This window comes from Bombina bombina, chromosome 3 (genome assembly GCF_027579735.1).
Source record: "Bombina bombina isolate aBomBom1 chromosome 3, aBomBom1.pri, whole genome shotgun sequence".
Lineage (NCBI taxonomy): Eukaryota > Metazoa > Chordata > Amphibia > Anura > Bombinatoridae > Bombina > Bombina bombina.
This window is the reverse complement of record NC_069501.1, coordinates 849,199,278-849,216,709: the sequence shown is the minus strand read 5'-3', so window position 1 is coordinate 849,216,709 and position 17,432 is coordinate 849,199,278. Positions and strand designations below refer to the sequence as shown.

The window sequence follows — 17,432 nt, the reverse complement described above, 5'->3', positions numbered from 1 at the left end:
AACTCTTCTTCTAATTTCTGCCTGAGGTAAAAACAGTACAACGCCGGTACCATTTAAAAATAACAAACTTTTGATTGAAGATAATCTACACTAAATCACCACATATCTCTTGATACTTCCTTTCTTGTCGAGAGCTGCAAGAGAATGACTGGGAGTGGCAGTTAGGGGAGGAGCTATATAGACGGCTCTGCTGTGGGTGTCCTCTTGCAGCTTCCTGTTGGGAAGGAGAATATCCCACAAGTAATGGATGAATCCGTGGACTGGATACACCTTACAAGAGAAACATTGTATAAGGTACAAATGCCTCTGAGTAGACCCAGGAAATTGTTCAATACAAATGCACATTATTACATCTTTACATAAATGTGATCCGCAGAATTTGCAAATATAGCGCCAGCTAAACACATTCAATACATTTCTTTTCAAAAAAGTTTAATTGCTTGCCATACAAACCTTGTATTTCTCTGCCTTTCCCAATACATTGGCTAAAGAGAACATAAGAGAGTGGTCGTTTGGTAACAGTCTCAGGGCCTCTCTTCCAACAGCTTCAGCTTGATCCAAGTTACCTGAGGGCAAAGGTTTTATTGAAAATGGAAAACAAAATGTTGAAATAAAAACACACAATATCTGAAATAGCTCAAAAGAAAAAAGATAATGATATACCACCTGTGTTATCAAGCAGTATAATCATGTTGTTCCAAGCTAAGCTGTGCTCTGGTTTTAAAAAGGTTGCATTCCTCCATGCATTTAGTGCATCAATATAGCGGTTCAAGTCTGCATACTGGAATCAGAACACAAAACATTATGTTGTTACTATAATGTCTTCCCAAAACAAGAAAGCATGTCACGTGCTACTGTGCATGAGCTCTTCTAAACAATACTTTAGTAATACACTTGGCCAGTCATGAATTGCTGGGATAATAAAAAAAATCTATTTACCAATGGTAGGCAAATAACACACACCATAGAAGCCCAACTGAAGCAAGAAAATGAAACAAAACGTCTGCAATTCTATTTAAAGGCAAATTCCACTGACTAATGTTCAGCCTGATAAGTGCATCATGGCAACCAAGCCAATACATAAGTGCGTTAAAAATATAGTAACACAAAAGTTAATGATTATTTGCCATGTCAGCATTATAAGGTAGATAAATTAAATGTAGATAAGACATTAACCATCAGTTTAGAAGGTGATTGCATTTAAAAGATTTATTTAGGGTCATAATGACGATTAAGATTCTTACAGTTTTGAAAAATGAGCTAAAGGATTTTACTATGTAAAAATATGTAGTATTATTTATAATGATAATGTTTAAATACCTTTCTATTTAAGTAAGTGGTTCAAAACAATGCAATCATTCAAACAAAATAATATGATTTCTATTTGCAGCTATCATGAATGGTTTTATACATAAGATATTTCAGAAATCCTTACTCTATTGTTATTCTAAATCAGTTCTCCCAAATCACAGGGATTAAATCAACTAAATAAGGTCTTAACAATAATTAGTTTTCATTTGAATTTAAATGTGTAGACTAAACATAAATTAAATGAGGGAGGGTTTACATATTTGCTCATATGACTCTGTAGCCAGCATCCATCTTTTTGTATTATCTATGAACCATTAGTATATTCTATGTCTGTATTTGTCTCTTTGTCTAGTTTTAGGTGTTGTTAAATGGAACTCCAAACTGAAGCCCCCGGTATAAACGGGTGTGCCCATTAAATACAATCAAACAATCTTAGTAATTAACATAAAAGACAGTATATGTTTGTGTCACAAGATGGCGATAGTGTTACACAATCAAAGACAGAATAAATGGTAAGTAATTAAACATAGATCACCCTTTATTATAATAGCCTTAAGAACAAGTGCGTGTGTTTCACTCCTCAATGGTTTACAAAGACATATTACTTTTATATGATGCCTACGGCTTTAAATTGGCTGCATACTTTAAATAGTTGCCCATTTTAATGTGCAACATAATCTTTGTGAGGCCAAAGTAAAAGAAAACAAATTGCATGTCTTTGAGCTGAATATAATATGAATACAACACTGTGTGGTGTTCTCTTGAAACCCAAATACTTTCTTTCATGATTCATTTAGAACATGCAATTTTAGAATTTTCCAATTTACTTCTATAATCAAACTCATGTTATTTTTGCTGAAGCGATACCTAAATAGGAAGCGTGCACATACATGAAACACTATATGGCAGGAACAAGTGCTGCCATCTAATGTTCTTGCTAATGAATAACATTCTTGCAAATCTGCTACCATATGTACTGCAGACATGTGCATGCGCCTGAGATTACCTTCCTGTTTTTCAACAAAGGATACCAAGAAAACAAAGAAAAAAACGATAAGACAATTAAGTAGGAAAGTTGTTTAAAATTGTATGCTTTGCTTGAATCATGAAAAATAAACTGGGTTTTATCTTCCTTTAAGTCTACATGAATATAATTTGAATACGTACTGAGATAAATAAGTGATATATTATTATTTTGATAAAACGATTTCATCAAAAATGTAAAAAAAAGTATTTGCAACTGTGCAAAACATAGCTCGTTAGGGGAAAGTGTGCTGTGTTCTCTTTTTAATAAATTAAATTATTTTCAAAAAGAAAATAATATAATGATGGTGTAGTATTTCTAAAAAGTGTATAGTCTGGAGTTCCAATATCCCTAAGTTTCCCTCCATGTTAGTAACTATTGGGCTGTGCATATTGTAAAATACTGCAACATCATTAATATTTTCTCTTTTTGAAAATCAGTGCAATAATTTATTAAGGGGGGTCATTTTTCATACTCATTTGCACATTTAGATGTATCTTTTTCAAAATATTTACGATTATCAATAATGATTAATTTTGCATTTATTTACTATTTTAGTTTTTGTAATATTCGTTCCACATTAATTTGAACTATACAACAATAATAATGTTAGTCCACGTGTTATGGTTAGCAATACAATTGTAGAGCAATAACAAAGGGCGGATGATTAACTGAAACTACATAAGAATTCAAATATAGTGTGAAAGTACTTTGACCTGTAATTACTTTTTTTTCTTGCTTATAAAAACCACTGAGTTTGCATATTTTAAGTAACAACAGGATGTTAATAGGATTTAATGGCAACCTCTGTAGCAAGACATTGAACTTTTGTTGGCCGAGATATCAAGCATTTGATCTCCATTTGCTGAAATGAGCAAGGTATCGGAATGCAATAATTAGAACTTAATCCTTCACAATCTACATTTCTCCACCAAACTAACACATTGGTTTGATTTCAGTAAAGCTTTTTGATGAATATTGCTTAATATTACTTCAAAAGAACGGTATTTTAATAGTAAGCAGTAAAATATCCCTACAGCAAAGATTAGTTATAAAATGCCATTGTTAAAAAAATGTTTTATTAAGTAATCCCTAGGGTAATACAAAAGAATGTTTAGCAAAGAGAACAATTTTAACTGAAATAATAAGTTACAGCTATGACAGTATAAGACTAATTATACAGTCAGCAATATATTTAGATAAAAAAAAATACTTGAGATTAAGTCATCAATACATCCATAAAGAGGTAACTATATTAACACACACTAAAAAAAAAACTACTAATAATTAACAGTGGTATACATACACTTGTTACTAAAAACTGCCAAAAACTAGTACGTAGGTCTACTATTTGGCCTTCTCCGCTGTAGACCAACAAAAAATGTAAGCTTTATGCATGAAAAACATGGATTTGCTTTCAAACCATGCATATTTTCTTTATAAAAAAAACATTTAAAAGTGTTGATCGTGAAACGTGTACATTTGTAGCTTCCCAAGAAAACCATACAGTCCAATTTCAGGTGAAACCCCTATAAATTTGTATTTTATTTAATTACTTTACAAAACAGGTTTCATGTGTAGTGGATATAAAAAGTCTACACACTCTTATGAAATTGAAGGTTTTTCAAATGTTATGACGGAAATAACAACAACAACAACAATCTTATTGTCAGTTTTTTTTTCTATTTAGAAAATTAAGTTCAGTTATGTACCAAAGTTACATAGCACAACCGTTGATAACAAAGGATTTCTCCCAAATTCTGCACAGGTATTATGACCGCAGTAAGAACTGCACAGCAGGTTCCACTTGTATACTTAGCTGACATCTGTGTCCTGCTGTCCCAGCATTGTTAACCGCTGCTAGCAAAACCTAGGACCGTTAAGCCATGACTCTTCATCCGCTCCCAGGTGACTGCAGCTTTGTGGGTCCGCCACCTGCAACTCACAGGGAATGTCTAAAGACACTTTAACTTTCAGCCAATGTATTAATAAAGAAGGAGTTCTCCTTTACATGGTGAACTTGCGCAGCCAAAGAATAAAAGAATGCTTAATCGTCTTTCTCTTCCTGCTCCCCTCCTCCTCCTTTCTTTCTTACCTCCTACCTCTTATTCTTGTACTATATCTCTGTGATGAGCTGACTTTTCTGACTCAGGCGGGAGCAACAAATCCGCACCACACATCATACATCTAATTTGCAAATTAGGGAATCTGCATCTATACATTTTTCAGTAAAGATATCAATGTAAATTAACGTACGGATATCTGCATACGAGATATAATTATTCCTTGTAAGATCTCCTTTTTTATGTGCAAAAGAAAGTGTGACCTTTTCTTTAAACTTCCAATTACTTTGTGAAAAGAAAAATAAGTTCTATATTTCAGACATGTACAAAATGTTATCATATCTTGTACACTTTATTGCTCTGTTTTGTATTTTGTCATGATTATATTGTGTACTTCGAGTAATTCAATAAAGCTTTTGAAATCTAAAAAAAAAAAAAAGAATGCTTAATCGGTTTAGGTGACCCACCCATAATGTTGTAATCGAAATAATTTACACCAATGTCACATGTGTTTCACCCCTTCACAGTATTCATGTTGGGGCTTCGTTAACATTTTTGTATATTTCCCTTTCTTTAGAAAGGTTAATGTACCCTCCTCGTGTTCCCCCCCATTATCTTCCAAAGGAATAGTGTTACGCCTGGGCAAAGCAGAAATAGCTGTGTCTACCTTAGGAATAGTTTCCTTAATATCTGTATTAACAGAAGGGAGAGGAAATATAGATTTAAATTTGGTAGATGGAACAAAAGGAAGGCTAAATAGGAGCTATCTTACAAATGTATCAATCCGCTTGACAGGTTGTGTGACTGTAGCAGTACAATCCTTTACCTCTAGTCTAGAGTAATTAAAACTTCCTGCAATAAGGCATGAATATGCTCAAGTCTGAAATTAAAGGACACATCCTCTGCCACAAAAGCAGGGTCCTGAGACTATCCTCAGAGTAAGAGTCCTCAGCGTCAGAGACACCCCTATCAGTAATGGGTAACTTAGAGGCCAATTTTTTAAACCATGCCAAACAAGATGTGGTTTTTCACGGTCGACCCTAGCGGTGGCTGCCCTGGTGGAATGATATAAAAAAAAAGGGGCTGTCCATGCGAGTGGCGAGATGTCTCCTATTGAAATTAATGGAGCTCACTGGAAAGGGAAACTTCAGTGTGTAATTTAGCAGCGAGTGCACTGTAAAAATTAAATCTAGCAGCCAACATAAATCACATTACGCTGCTTTCTGCCCGTAGCATCTTACAATTACCTATAATTTCGTGATTTTTTATTAGGGTATTAAGTATTTTGAAAATTTTGCCACAACCTTGCAACCTTTTCATTTGCAAGAAAAAAAACAGAAAGATCTGTAGGGCGGAAATGTTTAGAGAATTGCTCTGGTATTCGAGAGAAAATTTCATACACGCCCATGGAACTCCCATGTTCAGCCCATTTTACCATTAAAACAACAATTGCATTTTGTACACATTTTTATGTGTTTTTTTTACACATCCAGTGTACTTAAATTACGATTTGCGCTGTGCATATTTAATATAATTTATTCCTGTGTAATTTACATACAAATGTAACATTTTTGATAAAATACCATTTTTGGTGAACAGTTTTGTTACGATTGTTGATAAACCTTAAAATTACAAATTTTCCAGCGTATTTATGTGAGAATTGTTCAATTATTTGTTTTGTATGATTTTTAAATTTTGATTTTATTTTTGGACTTTTGTAAGGTATAAATCTCCTTCCAATATGAAAATGCAGTATACGCCCCTTAGCAAGACACCATTTTTAGGGTAAAAAGTGGCTTTAGATTATTTCACTAAAGAAACAGAAGTACTGGCGAGCATTCTTAGATAATATGCCCCTTAGAGTGGCCGCTCCTAAGGTATGTCCCTGATGAGCTAAAGTAAACAGTATTAATCCGGCACTCTCAAATGTAGCCAGGAACCAAATTGAGCTACTGCCCAGCTCACAACAACAGTCATACAACAGCAGAGTAGTTCCTGATGGCTTATAAAAATCTCTTTATTCAACAGACATAGGGATCAAAGATACAACACACAACGTTTCGGGGCAATCCCCTTAATCATGTGATACTTACTGACACTGCCCTGCAACTATTTATAGTCATTTCAATTAATGATATAATTATTTAATTAGGTAAAATGCCTCTCCTACATCACATAGGTATGCATCACACAGGTATACATATTCAACCACTAGAGGGCTGAGAAGTATATAGAAAAATTCAAGAAAAAACCCACACTATCTAAACAAATATACATTCTATCTAATACTTAAAATATCCGTTGTGGGGTATTAACTGCACCAGTAGCCACACGTTTTATACAGAAAGGCCACCAAACAAAGCAATTACGTTTTCAGGTTATTGAGAGAGTTGATACACCTAGGCGAGGAGGTAATAGGGAAACACTATTAAAACTGCGTGAGGTCTTTTGGATATTCAAATTGAACACAATGGAACCAAAGGGGTTGAATAAAGAAATGTCAGTGTTTTATTAAATGTTACTAGGGATTTATTTCCTTACATTTTTAGTACCTGACTAATGAATTTTTCAGCTAAGTAATTTGCTGTATTTATTATTTATATCTCTAGAAGATGTATACCTGTGTGATGCATACCTATGTGATGTAGGGGAGGCATTTTACCTAATTAAGTAATTATATCATTAATTGAAATGACTATAAATGGATGTAGGGCAGTGTCAGTAAGTATCACATGATTAAGGGGATTGCCTCGAAATGTTGTGTGTTGTATCTTTGATCCCTATGTCTGTTGAATAAAGGGATTTTTAGCCATAAGGAACTACTCTGTTGTTGTATGACTGTTGCTGTGAGCTGGGCAGTAGCTCATGTTGGTTCCTGGCTAAATTTGAGAATGCTGGATTGATACTGTTTGATTTGGACATTATCCTACTGCCACAATCCGTGCAACTGCTGACAAGCATTGGAACATGGAAGAAAATTCAGAAATAAGTGGATCAGAGATGTTTGGTTATTCAGAGATAGAAGCATCAATAATTACCACACTGGTAAAGGGTTCACGTAACTTCTTGAATACAGCACCTGTTGAAATGTCACTCAACCACTCTCGCTGAGTACTATAGGGTGAAGCGGATATCACAGGGACTTAGGATGAATACCCGCCCTACCCTGCTAAAAGAAAAACCGAAGTACTGCCGCAAGTTTGAGCATATCCTCAAGATCTTAGTGCTCACTGTCGAGTACTCGTGAAAAAAGATTTAGGAGATTAAAGGTTCTATTACCAGACTTGAAGGAGAATTGAGTAGCACGCTGAGTTCAGATGCCAGGGAAAAAATGCTGACAGAGAATAAGACCAAGATTGCCGAATTAAGGAAGAGCATTTTAGAACGTAAAATAATTACATTTCTACTCAACGAACAAGACTATACCTTGGGTATAGTTTACTGCTGGATCTATGACCCCAACGGAAGGGAACGTTGCGTCACCTCTGATTATGGGAGACGCAACAGACAACAAACAAGGATGGCTGCAAGCAGCTCAGAGTCCTCAGATATTTCCCAGGGGGAAATGGATTCCGGTACAGACGGCGGGGGTGCAAACATTATCCCTGCCTGCACAGGGCAATCGTGGAAATCAAAGAGGCATGAGAGAAGCCCCGTGCCGGACCACAAGATCTCAGAACCAGGCATAGTGGTAAAAAAATCATTGTCTGCCCTTCTCAGTGAGAGGTTACTGTGAGGAAGATTCAGCCTCAGATTAGTTAGAGGATTCCCTTTCACAAAACAAAATTTTGCTTACCTGATAAATTTCTTTCTTTCCGGACATGGAGAGTCCACGTCATCACTCCAATTACTAGTGGGATATTCACTCCTGGCCAGCAGGAGGAGGCAAAGAGCACCATAGCAAAGCTGTTAAGTGTCACTTCCCTTACCCATAACCCCCAGTCATTCAGCCAAAGGGAAATGGAAAAAGAAAACAACACAAAGGAAAAGAGGTGTCTGAGGTGTAGTTAAAAAAAAAATACTGTCTAATCGAAAGGGTGGGGTCGTGGACTCTCCATGACCGTAAAGAAAAAATATCAGGTAAGCATACATTTTATTTTCTTTCCTAAGACATGGAGAGTTAACAACACCATTCCAATTGCTAGTGGGAACCAATACCCAAGCTAGAGGACACGGAATGAACAGGGAGGGAGAACAAGACAGGTAGACCTAAACAGAAGGCCCCACCACTTAAAGTGAAGGTAAAGTTTTCCATTATTGACAGCTGTATTATGTTAATCATGTACTATATATCAAGATCGCTAAGTTTTTTAAACATTTTGGTATATATATAAATGTAAAATAAAGAGTTTTTATCTCTGTTCTCGGCCGCTCCTAGCTCCTCCCTCCATTTAGTTCCTGGTTTCTCAGTGTATTACCTACAGAGCGGTCCCACCCGCTCTATACGTACTGGAAAAGCGCGTTCTCGATTGACATTCAACTTGCGCATGCGCACATCATGCTGTACTGTCTAATTGCGCCTGCGTGACTAAAATCAATTGTGAGCTAAAGCGCAGGCGAATTGCGCATGCGCTAAGCTGGAACGAGCACGGCTTGGAAGGGAGAGGAAGTGTAGCCAACGCATGCGCACAACGGCAAGAAATAGAATGACGTCAAATGACGGCCGCCTAACGGCCAGACATATCATTGGATAATCTAAGAACGTGACCTGACTGCAAAAAAATAAATAAAAAAACGGGCTGATTATCGAACGATTATAATAGAATGGAAAAACGGTGATAATTAGGTAAATATTGAAAACTAGCAAAAATGATGACTTAAAGTACCCTTAATTTTAGCGCTATTTACATTTAAAATGATCGAACCTTGCAAAGTTTACCTTCACTTTAAAGAACCTTTCTCCCAAAAGAGGCCTCAGCCGAGGCAAAAGTATCAAATTTGGAAAAAGTATGCAGAAAGGACCATGTTGCCGCCTTGCAAATCTGTTCCACAGAAGCTTCATTTTTGAAAGCCCAAGAAGAGGAAACAGCCCTAGTTGAATGAACTGTAATTCTCTCAGGAGACTGCTGTCCAGCAGTTTTATAAGCAAAACAAATCATATTTCTCAACCAGAGGGAAAGAGAAGTAGCCTTCTCACCCTTACGTTTTCCAGAGAAACAAGCAAACAGGGCAGAAGACTGGCGAAAATCCTTAGTAGCCTGTAGGTAGAATTTAAGAGCAAGCACAACATCCAAGTTGTGCAACAGACGTTCCTTATGAGAAGAAGGATTAGACAGAGAGAAGGAACAACAATCTCCTGATTAATATTTCTATCCGAAACCACCTTAGGGAGAAAACCCAATTTAGTACGAAGGACCGCCTTATCCACATGAAAAATAAGGTAAGGCGAATCACACTGTAAAGCCGAGAGTTCAGAAACTCTCCGAGCAGAGGAAATAGCAATAAGAAACAAAACCTTCCAAGATAACAGCTTAATATCTATGGAATGCATTGGCTCAAACGGAGCCAGCTGCAAAACTCTAAGAACTAGGTTAAGGCTCCAAGGAGAAGTAACAGGTTTAAACACAGGCCTGATTCTGACCAGGGCCAGACAGAGAGATTGAACATTTGGCACAACCGCCAGACGCTTATGTAAAAGAATAGATAATGCAGAAATCTGACTTTTTAGAGAACTGACTGGCAACCATTTCTCCAGACCATCCTGGAGAAAAAACGAAATTCTAGGAATCCTGACCCTACTCCAAGAAAAGACCTTCGATTCACACCAATAAAAGTATTTACGCCATACCTTATGGTACATTTTATGAGTAACAGGCTTACGAGCCTGAAGCATGGTATCAATGACCGATTAAGAAAACCCATGCTTAGCCAGAACTAAGTGTTCAATCTCCAAGCAGTCAGCTTCAGAGAAACGAGATTTGGATGGAGGAAAGGACCCTGAGTTAGAAGGTCCTTCCTCAGAGGTAACCTCCAAGGAGGAAGAGATGACATCTTCACTAGGCCTGCATACCAGATCCTGCAAGGCCACGCAGGAGCTATTAGAATCACAGACGCTCTCTCCTGTTTGATACGAGCAATGAGTCGTGGAAGGAGCGCAAACGGAGGAAACAGGTATGCTAGACCAAAATCCCAAGGAACCGCCAGAGCATCTATCAAAGTGGCCTGAGGATCTTTTGACCTTGAAGCGTACCTTGGAAGCTTGGCGTTCTGACGAGACGCCAACAGATCCAACTCCGGTACCCCCCACTTGAGGGTTAACCTGGAGAACACCTCCGGATGGAGAGCCCACACCCCGGGATGAAATGTCTGTCTGCTCAGGAAATACGCCTCCCAGTTGTCCACTCCTGGAATGTGGATGGCAGATAGAAGACAATTGTGAGCTTGTGCCCACTGAATAATCCAAATCACCTCCTTCATGGCCAAGGAACTCTGAGTGCCTCCCTGGTGGTTGATGTAAGCCACTGAGGTGATGCTGTCCGACTGGAACCTGATAAACCGGGCTAAGGACAACTGAGGCCAGGTCATCAGAGCATTGAAGATCGCTCTCAACTCCAAGATGTTTATGGGGAGAGAAGACTCCTCCCGAGTCCATAAGCCCTGAACCTTTAATGAGTCCCAGACTGCTCCCCAACCTAGCAGGCTGGCATCCGTGGTCACAATCACACAGGAGGGTCTCTGGAAGCATGTGACCCGAGACAGATGACCCTGAGAAATCAACCACGAGAGACCGTCTCTTGTTAACTGGCCCAGATCTATCCTCGGAGACCGATCCGAATAGTCTCCATTCCATTGTCTGAACATGCATAATTGCAGAGCTCTCAAATGGAATCGAGCAAAGGGAATGATGTCCATGGAAGCGACCATCAGACCAATTACCTCCATACATTGAGCTACTGATGGCCGAACAGTAGACTGTAGAGAAAGGCAAGTAGTGAGAAGCTTGGATCTTCTGACCTCCGTAAGAAAAATTTTCATAGATAGGGAATCAATGATGGTCCCTAAGATAACCATCCTTCTAGCTGGAACAAGGGAACTCTTCTCCAGATTCACTTTCCATCCCTAGGAACATAGAAAAAAACAACAAGATCCCTGTATGTGTTGGATTGTTGGAAAGATGGCGCCTGAACCAATGTCGTCCAGGTAAGGTGCCACCGCAATTCCCTGAGACCTGACAACTGCCAAGAACATTTGAGAGGATTCTGTGAGCTGTAGCAAGGCCAAACGGAAGAGCAACAAACTCAGCGATCCCTAATATTGCACTCTGGATATAGCTATACAGATGAACAGCCAGAGACAGACGATCATGGGGCCCAATCAACACATACCTCTTTCTTGTCCGCTCCACAGTGCCACCTTGAGGCTGACAAAACAGAGTACATTGAGCCAGATCATGTAGTGACCCTTCTCCAATGCCAGGACACCACGGAAGATAAAGAGGAGACACGCAACTATGCCTTTGATTCCAGGACCGTTACCTCCTACTGGATGGGGCAGCTGAAGAAAATTTCTTGATTGCTCCTTTCCCACGATGTGGGCTAATACCTGTGTGGCTTCTAACCAACAAGCTGAATCCCTATTTGGTGCTTAGTATGACTAGAGCCACTACGGCTCAGAGATTAGAACTGACGACTGCACCGCATCTTCATAAGTCCGGTATTGGCTAGAAAATACTCTCCTGGCTGAGCTTCTACTAAGAGGCTACATTTTGGGACAGATGTGTTTATATCTTACCAAACTGTTATACAGTTACATTTATTACAGGACATGGTAATACTCATTTAAAACAGCTCCTTTGCCTCATAAATAGTCAATATCTGTTTGCAGGAAAATACTGGGTTAAATTGTTATGTTTGGGCTAGATGTAAACAATGGATTTACACTTTATTTTACAGTCATATTTTGGTTTAATCGTTTGTATATGTGATTTTTATACTATAGCTGATACAACTGTCACATCAACTAATAGAGATGCTGGAGAGATATTTTGATTTGCCGTAAACATGTTTTATTTAGTATGTCTTCTAGTCATATATTACCTACGGCAATCGCACACACATATTAAATACAGAGTTTGGATTAACAATAAAATTTCCCGATAGAGGCTGTAATTACAAGATGCCACCACTAGAGGGGAGTCAAAGTTTAGTCACAGCTTGATCTACACGGCAAACTGATGTTGTCTGGCATCCTGGGTCTCTATACTATTACTCTTCTCTCCCTTTGGACTCTTTCTCCTGGGAATCTAGATTGGCTACCCAAAATCACATTTTATAAGTATGGATTTAGGTCACCACTGGGAACATCATAAATACCCCTCAGGCATCTTGAACCAGCGTTTGGGATATATAACTGTATGTATTATACCCAGTTTCCTTTTTTTTTGTTTCTGCAAGGCAGTCAACCTCAATCTAGCTATGTAAGGTCCTTATGCCATATGCAAGCAGTAACAGTTTAGAAATGTGTATATTTGTCATTTCAGCAAGTTTATATCAGAACCACATAGAGACCCTTTTCAGGTTTCAGGTTTTTTTAGGTTCACTTGTTTCGTTAAAGGCTTTCTGATGGTGTCATATTATTATAGATGTTTATGGTATCACTCTGGGGCCTACAACTTATATGGCCAAAGCTGATGCAGATTCAAATGGAGCAGGGACATAAAGCACTTTTTATTAAGATATACTCATGTGCTACACTAAGCCTCGAAAGACCTTTCAAAACTAAAAAGGGTTATGGTGTTAATGTTTCCTATATACACTGTATTGCTATTGTTTTCCTTTGTAATATTTATTTTTCTCCCAGTAATGGGTACCATTATATATGCACAAATATTTTCTGCACTGTTTTAACCTTCTATATTTGTGGCTCTGTTTGTTTTAGTTTTTACAAGTTGTGATTTCCTTTGGAGCCTGTCAAAGCTTAAGAGTTTAATGTTGGGATAATAGCCCTCTTATTCATGTGAGACACTCAGTATTTATATGCTGAGTCACTGTGCATTCTGAGTGATAGATATAGTATTTACCATACCCTGTCTAAAAAAGTTTACATATTTATTCTCAATATCTATGCAACTTATTTCAGCCTCTCATACTTGTAACCTGTTAATATATATGTACTGTTGTCTTTTATAAGATGGTGACAGGTTGGATATTGTGCAGGCACGTTATTCTTTCTGTTACATATCTTCACTTAACTTGTCTCCTCCAGGAGCTTAGTCTAAGTAGATAGTACTGTAGAGATCTGAATCTTCTCAGTAATAGGCAGTGTCAAACTATTTAATAATTACTAGCTTCATTTATGTTGTCTATTATAACACTGCACAGCTGTTATTCTACAACAATATGGTCTGCTTTGTTTACAGTCTAACCTTGTAACAAAGGCATTCTTGTACCTCCTGTCTATTTGTTTTGTGTGGTTGCGCCACTGGTGGCCGAGGTGGTGTTCCACAAGTAATGAGCATAATTACACTTTATTGTAGGAGGTTGACTCTAATGCTTGCTAAAAAAGTAGCTTCGCCTGGTTAAGTATATATCTTTCTACACCATGTTCTCTAAAGCTTCACCAATTGTTGTCAGCAATAAGCTCTACAGCTCAACCTTTAATTTCGTATTATTGTTTTAATGCATATCTATACCCAGTTACCTCCTGTTTTATCCCCCCCCCCAACTAAAGTACTCTGGCATTTTTGCTGGAGGCTAAATAAGCGGTTTATCTTGCAAATACCGCCAGTGTACTCCTACCTTTCTATATATAACTGGAGGTAGGTGAGGACTCCCTTTAGTCACTCAGGGGCATTGCCCCTTCTTTCATAATTATATGGTGTTGTACCTAACATTGGTCGCTTGTTTCATATAATCCAATAAATTATAAGTTAACTCAACATTATTCTAAGATAAATCCCTCACTTACTTCCAGACCTTATTCTAGCTAACTTGTGAATCTACCATAGACCTTTATCATACAGCCCTACAACTCACAGCTGTTCAAGTTTATTTTATTTAGTTCACTATATCAGCTTAAAACGGTGATTCATAAAACCATCTTATATTATATTGTGTTGTATTATTCAAAAAGAGGTTTCAATTTTGATTGTTTATTACTATAATCAATATGTTATATGTTATCTTACAGGAAATTAGTCAATTGTGAGCATGTTATTGAGCAGACATATTGCATGTTTATCTAATCTTTGTACTATATAATAACCTCAATAAAATATATAAAAAAAAAAATTTTTTTTTACTCAGAACGAATTTGCGCTCCAAAAAAATACCCCTAAATAAGGACCTCTACACCTCAGCAGACTGAGGTGCCCTACCGGCCCCTCCGGAGTACAGACAAACTTGAAAATTAAAGGATAAAAGCGCTGATCGATTCACAAGAAAAGCACACACAGCCGGCGCCGCTCCGCTCAGAATCTGTGAGCGGTAGAGCGGGTAGTCATGTGACCGGCTAAAAAGAAACTGTGCATTAAAAGTAAAAGCGCGCTTTCTGAACATTGCCGACTGGAACAGTAACCTGACAAAATTAGTCAGAACCCTTCAAAGTCTAAATTCCTTCAGAGATTTGCCTATCTAACTAAACTAACTATAAACTATACAAGTACATTTCAATGTCTTCCCAATCAGACCCATAAAGAGTCTCAATAAATATAAAAGAGGCACTAAATCTAAGGTATCTGCTCTATACACAAAAAAGGAAGATTAACCCCTAAGTCTCCTGTCACATACGATGTGCCTGCACACTGCCTAAATAAAATCCTCTATTAAGGATTAAGTATGTCCCAAATAAATAATGCAGAGAAATCCTCTTAAGTGAAAGTCTCCAAGACCTAGAAGACAAAAGCACTTACCTGCAAATCCAGCTGTCCGACAGGAAGACAGCTCAGAAGGCGTGAAAGGACTCATACTCCTTACAGAGACCTGTAGAAAAATAAAGAACAGTGACCAACTCTGGCTTTCAACACCATGGGCAGCAAATATGTTAGAAACCTGAGCAAGAACAACCTCACTACATTCTAACTGCTGAAAAGCCACCACTACTCTTACTGAAGAGATTGACGTGGACACAGCTAAACCCAAATCCTTGCTTACAGGGAAAGTACCCAAAAAAGGAATCAATATCTTCAGACACCAAACTTCACCTCCTCCATTGACAGAGGCAAAGAGAATGACTGGGGAAAATTGGTAAGGCAAGTGACACTTAACAGCTTTGCTGTGGTACTCATTGCCTCTTCCTGCTGGCCAGGAGTGAATATTCCACTAGTAATTGGAATTATGTTGTTGATTCTCCATGTCTTAGGTAAGAAATTTGTAGATCTTGCACTTCACTTTCACCTCACTCCTCATAACAAGGAGGAAAAGAAAATGACGGAGGATCATGGGAAGTAGGAGGGATTTAAAGTTCGGTGTATAGTTAAAAGTGTTTTGCCTCCTCCTTGTGGTGAGGAGGGGAATATTTGCACTCGTGATGATCCGTGGACTCTCACCATTATATAAAAAAATATTTTGTCTTGAGGTTCCCTGTCAATTTCACTATTCATAGGTTTCATCCAAAATGGTGTGCTTTACTCAAATGAAGGTTGTTTTATCTCAATTTTAAATTTTTCTTTCAGGAATTATCCATCTTGTATATAAGTATCGCATTACTTCTGGGAACTGAATCTAGTTGGGTTTGTTAAATAATGATTTGAACCTATGCCCATGATGATCTTATGATGCACAATCTTCAGACAGACATGTATTGTATCTAAATGGGTTACTTTTATCATCTTACTATAGGATTTTCCATCAGAAGAAGGAATTTCTGGACTTGGCCTGACAATAAAAAAAAAACTTGCATTGGAGAGAAAACATAAATTGTGCTTAACTGATCATTTTCTTTTCTTCAGATGGAAAGAGTCCACAGCTGCATTCATTACTTTTGGGAATTCAGAACCTGGGCACCCTGCATAAAAACAAGGGCGGGAAGATGTGGACTCTTTCCATCTGAAGAAAAGAAAATTATCAGATAAGTATAATTTAAGTTTTTCTTCATAAATGGAAAGAGTCCACAGCTGCATTCATTACTTTTTGGAAAACAATACCCAAGCTATAGAGGACACTGAATGCAAAAACAGGTGGGTACAAGAAGCGGCCCATTCTGAGGGCACCAGGCCTAAAACCCCCTACACAACAAAATCCCGCTTCGTCAGAAGCCGAGAACAACTTTGAAAAAAGAGGAAAAGACCCAAGGACACTGACCCGCAGATAGTCCACAAGCCTTGCTAGAGACCGCAGGAACTAGACTCGACTGAGTCAACAGCCTCCAGGAGACACCATTGCCCAGCAGTCGGTCTCCAAACAACACGCCCATTACTAAAGAAAGGGAACAAGCTACTGTAATCTTCCACAGAGAAGGAAAGACACGGAGAAAACAAGAATGTACTTGTAAAGCGTGGCTAATCCCCCTTAAGGGACTCAAGGCGCTGCTCATCATATCAACCTTGAAAGGTCAAAGGAGGAAGGCTGAGTAGACCTCGCCGGGGATCGACTTGCAACCCTCGGTTTGCTACAGTGCAGAGTAGCCACAGTGCATTAGTATGCTGAGCTAGCTGTCCAGCTAGCATAAGGAACTCCAGACCAACAGAGACCCACCAGTCTCATAGAAACAAGGGGAGGCAACGCCCAGACCCCAGAAAAACAGAAACCACGGGATAAGGCCGGGAGTCTGAAACAGAGAGGATCTCCCCCCAGTGCAACCGCACTCTAAAAAGCAACTGAAAACGAAGGTCCCCAAGTCGCAAAAAGGTAGCTCAGAATACCGAAATATTCAGAAACGAAACCTCGTGCAGCAAGCTCAGATAGGTCTGACGAACAAAACCTGAAGCAAAAACACTGCACTCTGCAGTCATCTAAAAATGACTCTGAAACTTAAATACTTGCAGGGCAAGCAGAAAGCAGCTGAAGATAGTATCCTTCAGTTTGCTAAGTATCCACTAACCAGCAGATAACGTTGCAGGCTATCTAAGAGCCGCCAGTCCTTCCCACAAATCCTGA

The 17,432-nt window shown here is 38.4% G+C and overlaps 1 protein-coding gene across 2 annotated transcripts in view; it reads right to left on the bottom strand.

Moving 5' to 3' along the window:
* The window catches only part of TMTC4 (transmembrane O-mannosyltransferase targeting cadherins 4), a 270,820-nt gene that overhangs the window by 49,745 nt on the left and 203,643 nt on the right, over positions 1-17,432 (bottom strand). For both annotated transcript variants that reach the window (XM_053707811.1, XM_053707810.1), the window contains exons 15-16: positions 667-781; positions 454-566 (exon numbers count right to left, since the gene is read on the bottom strand). In XM_053707811.1, the coding sequence (XP_053563786.1) occupies positions 454-566; positions 667-781 (228 nt within the window). The remainder of the gene's footprint in view (positions 1-453; positions 567-666; positions 782-17,432) is intronic.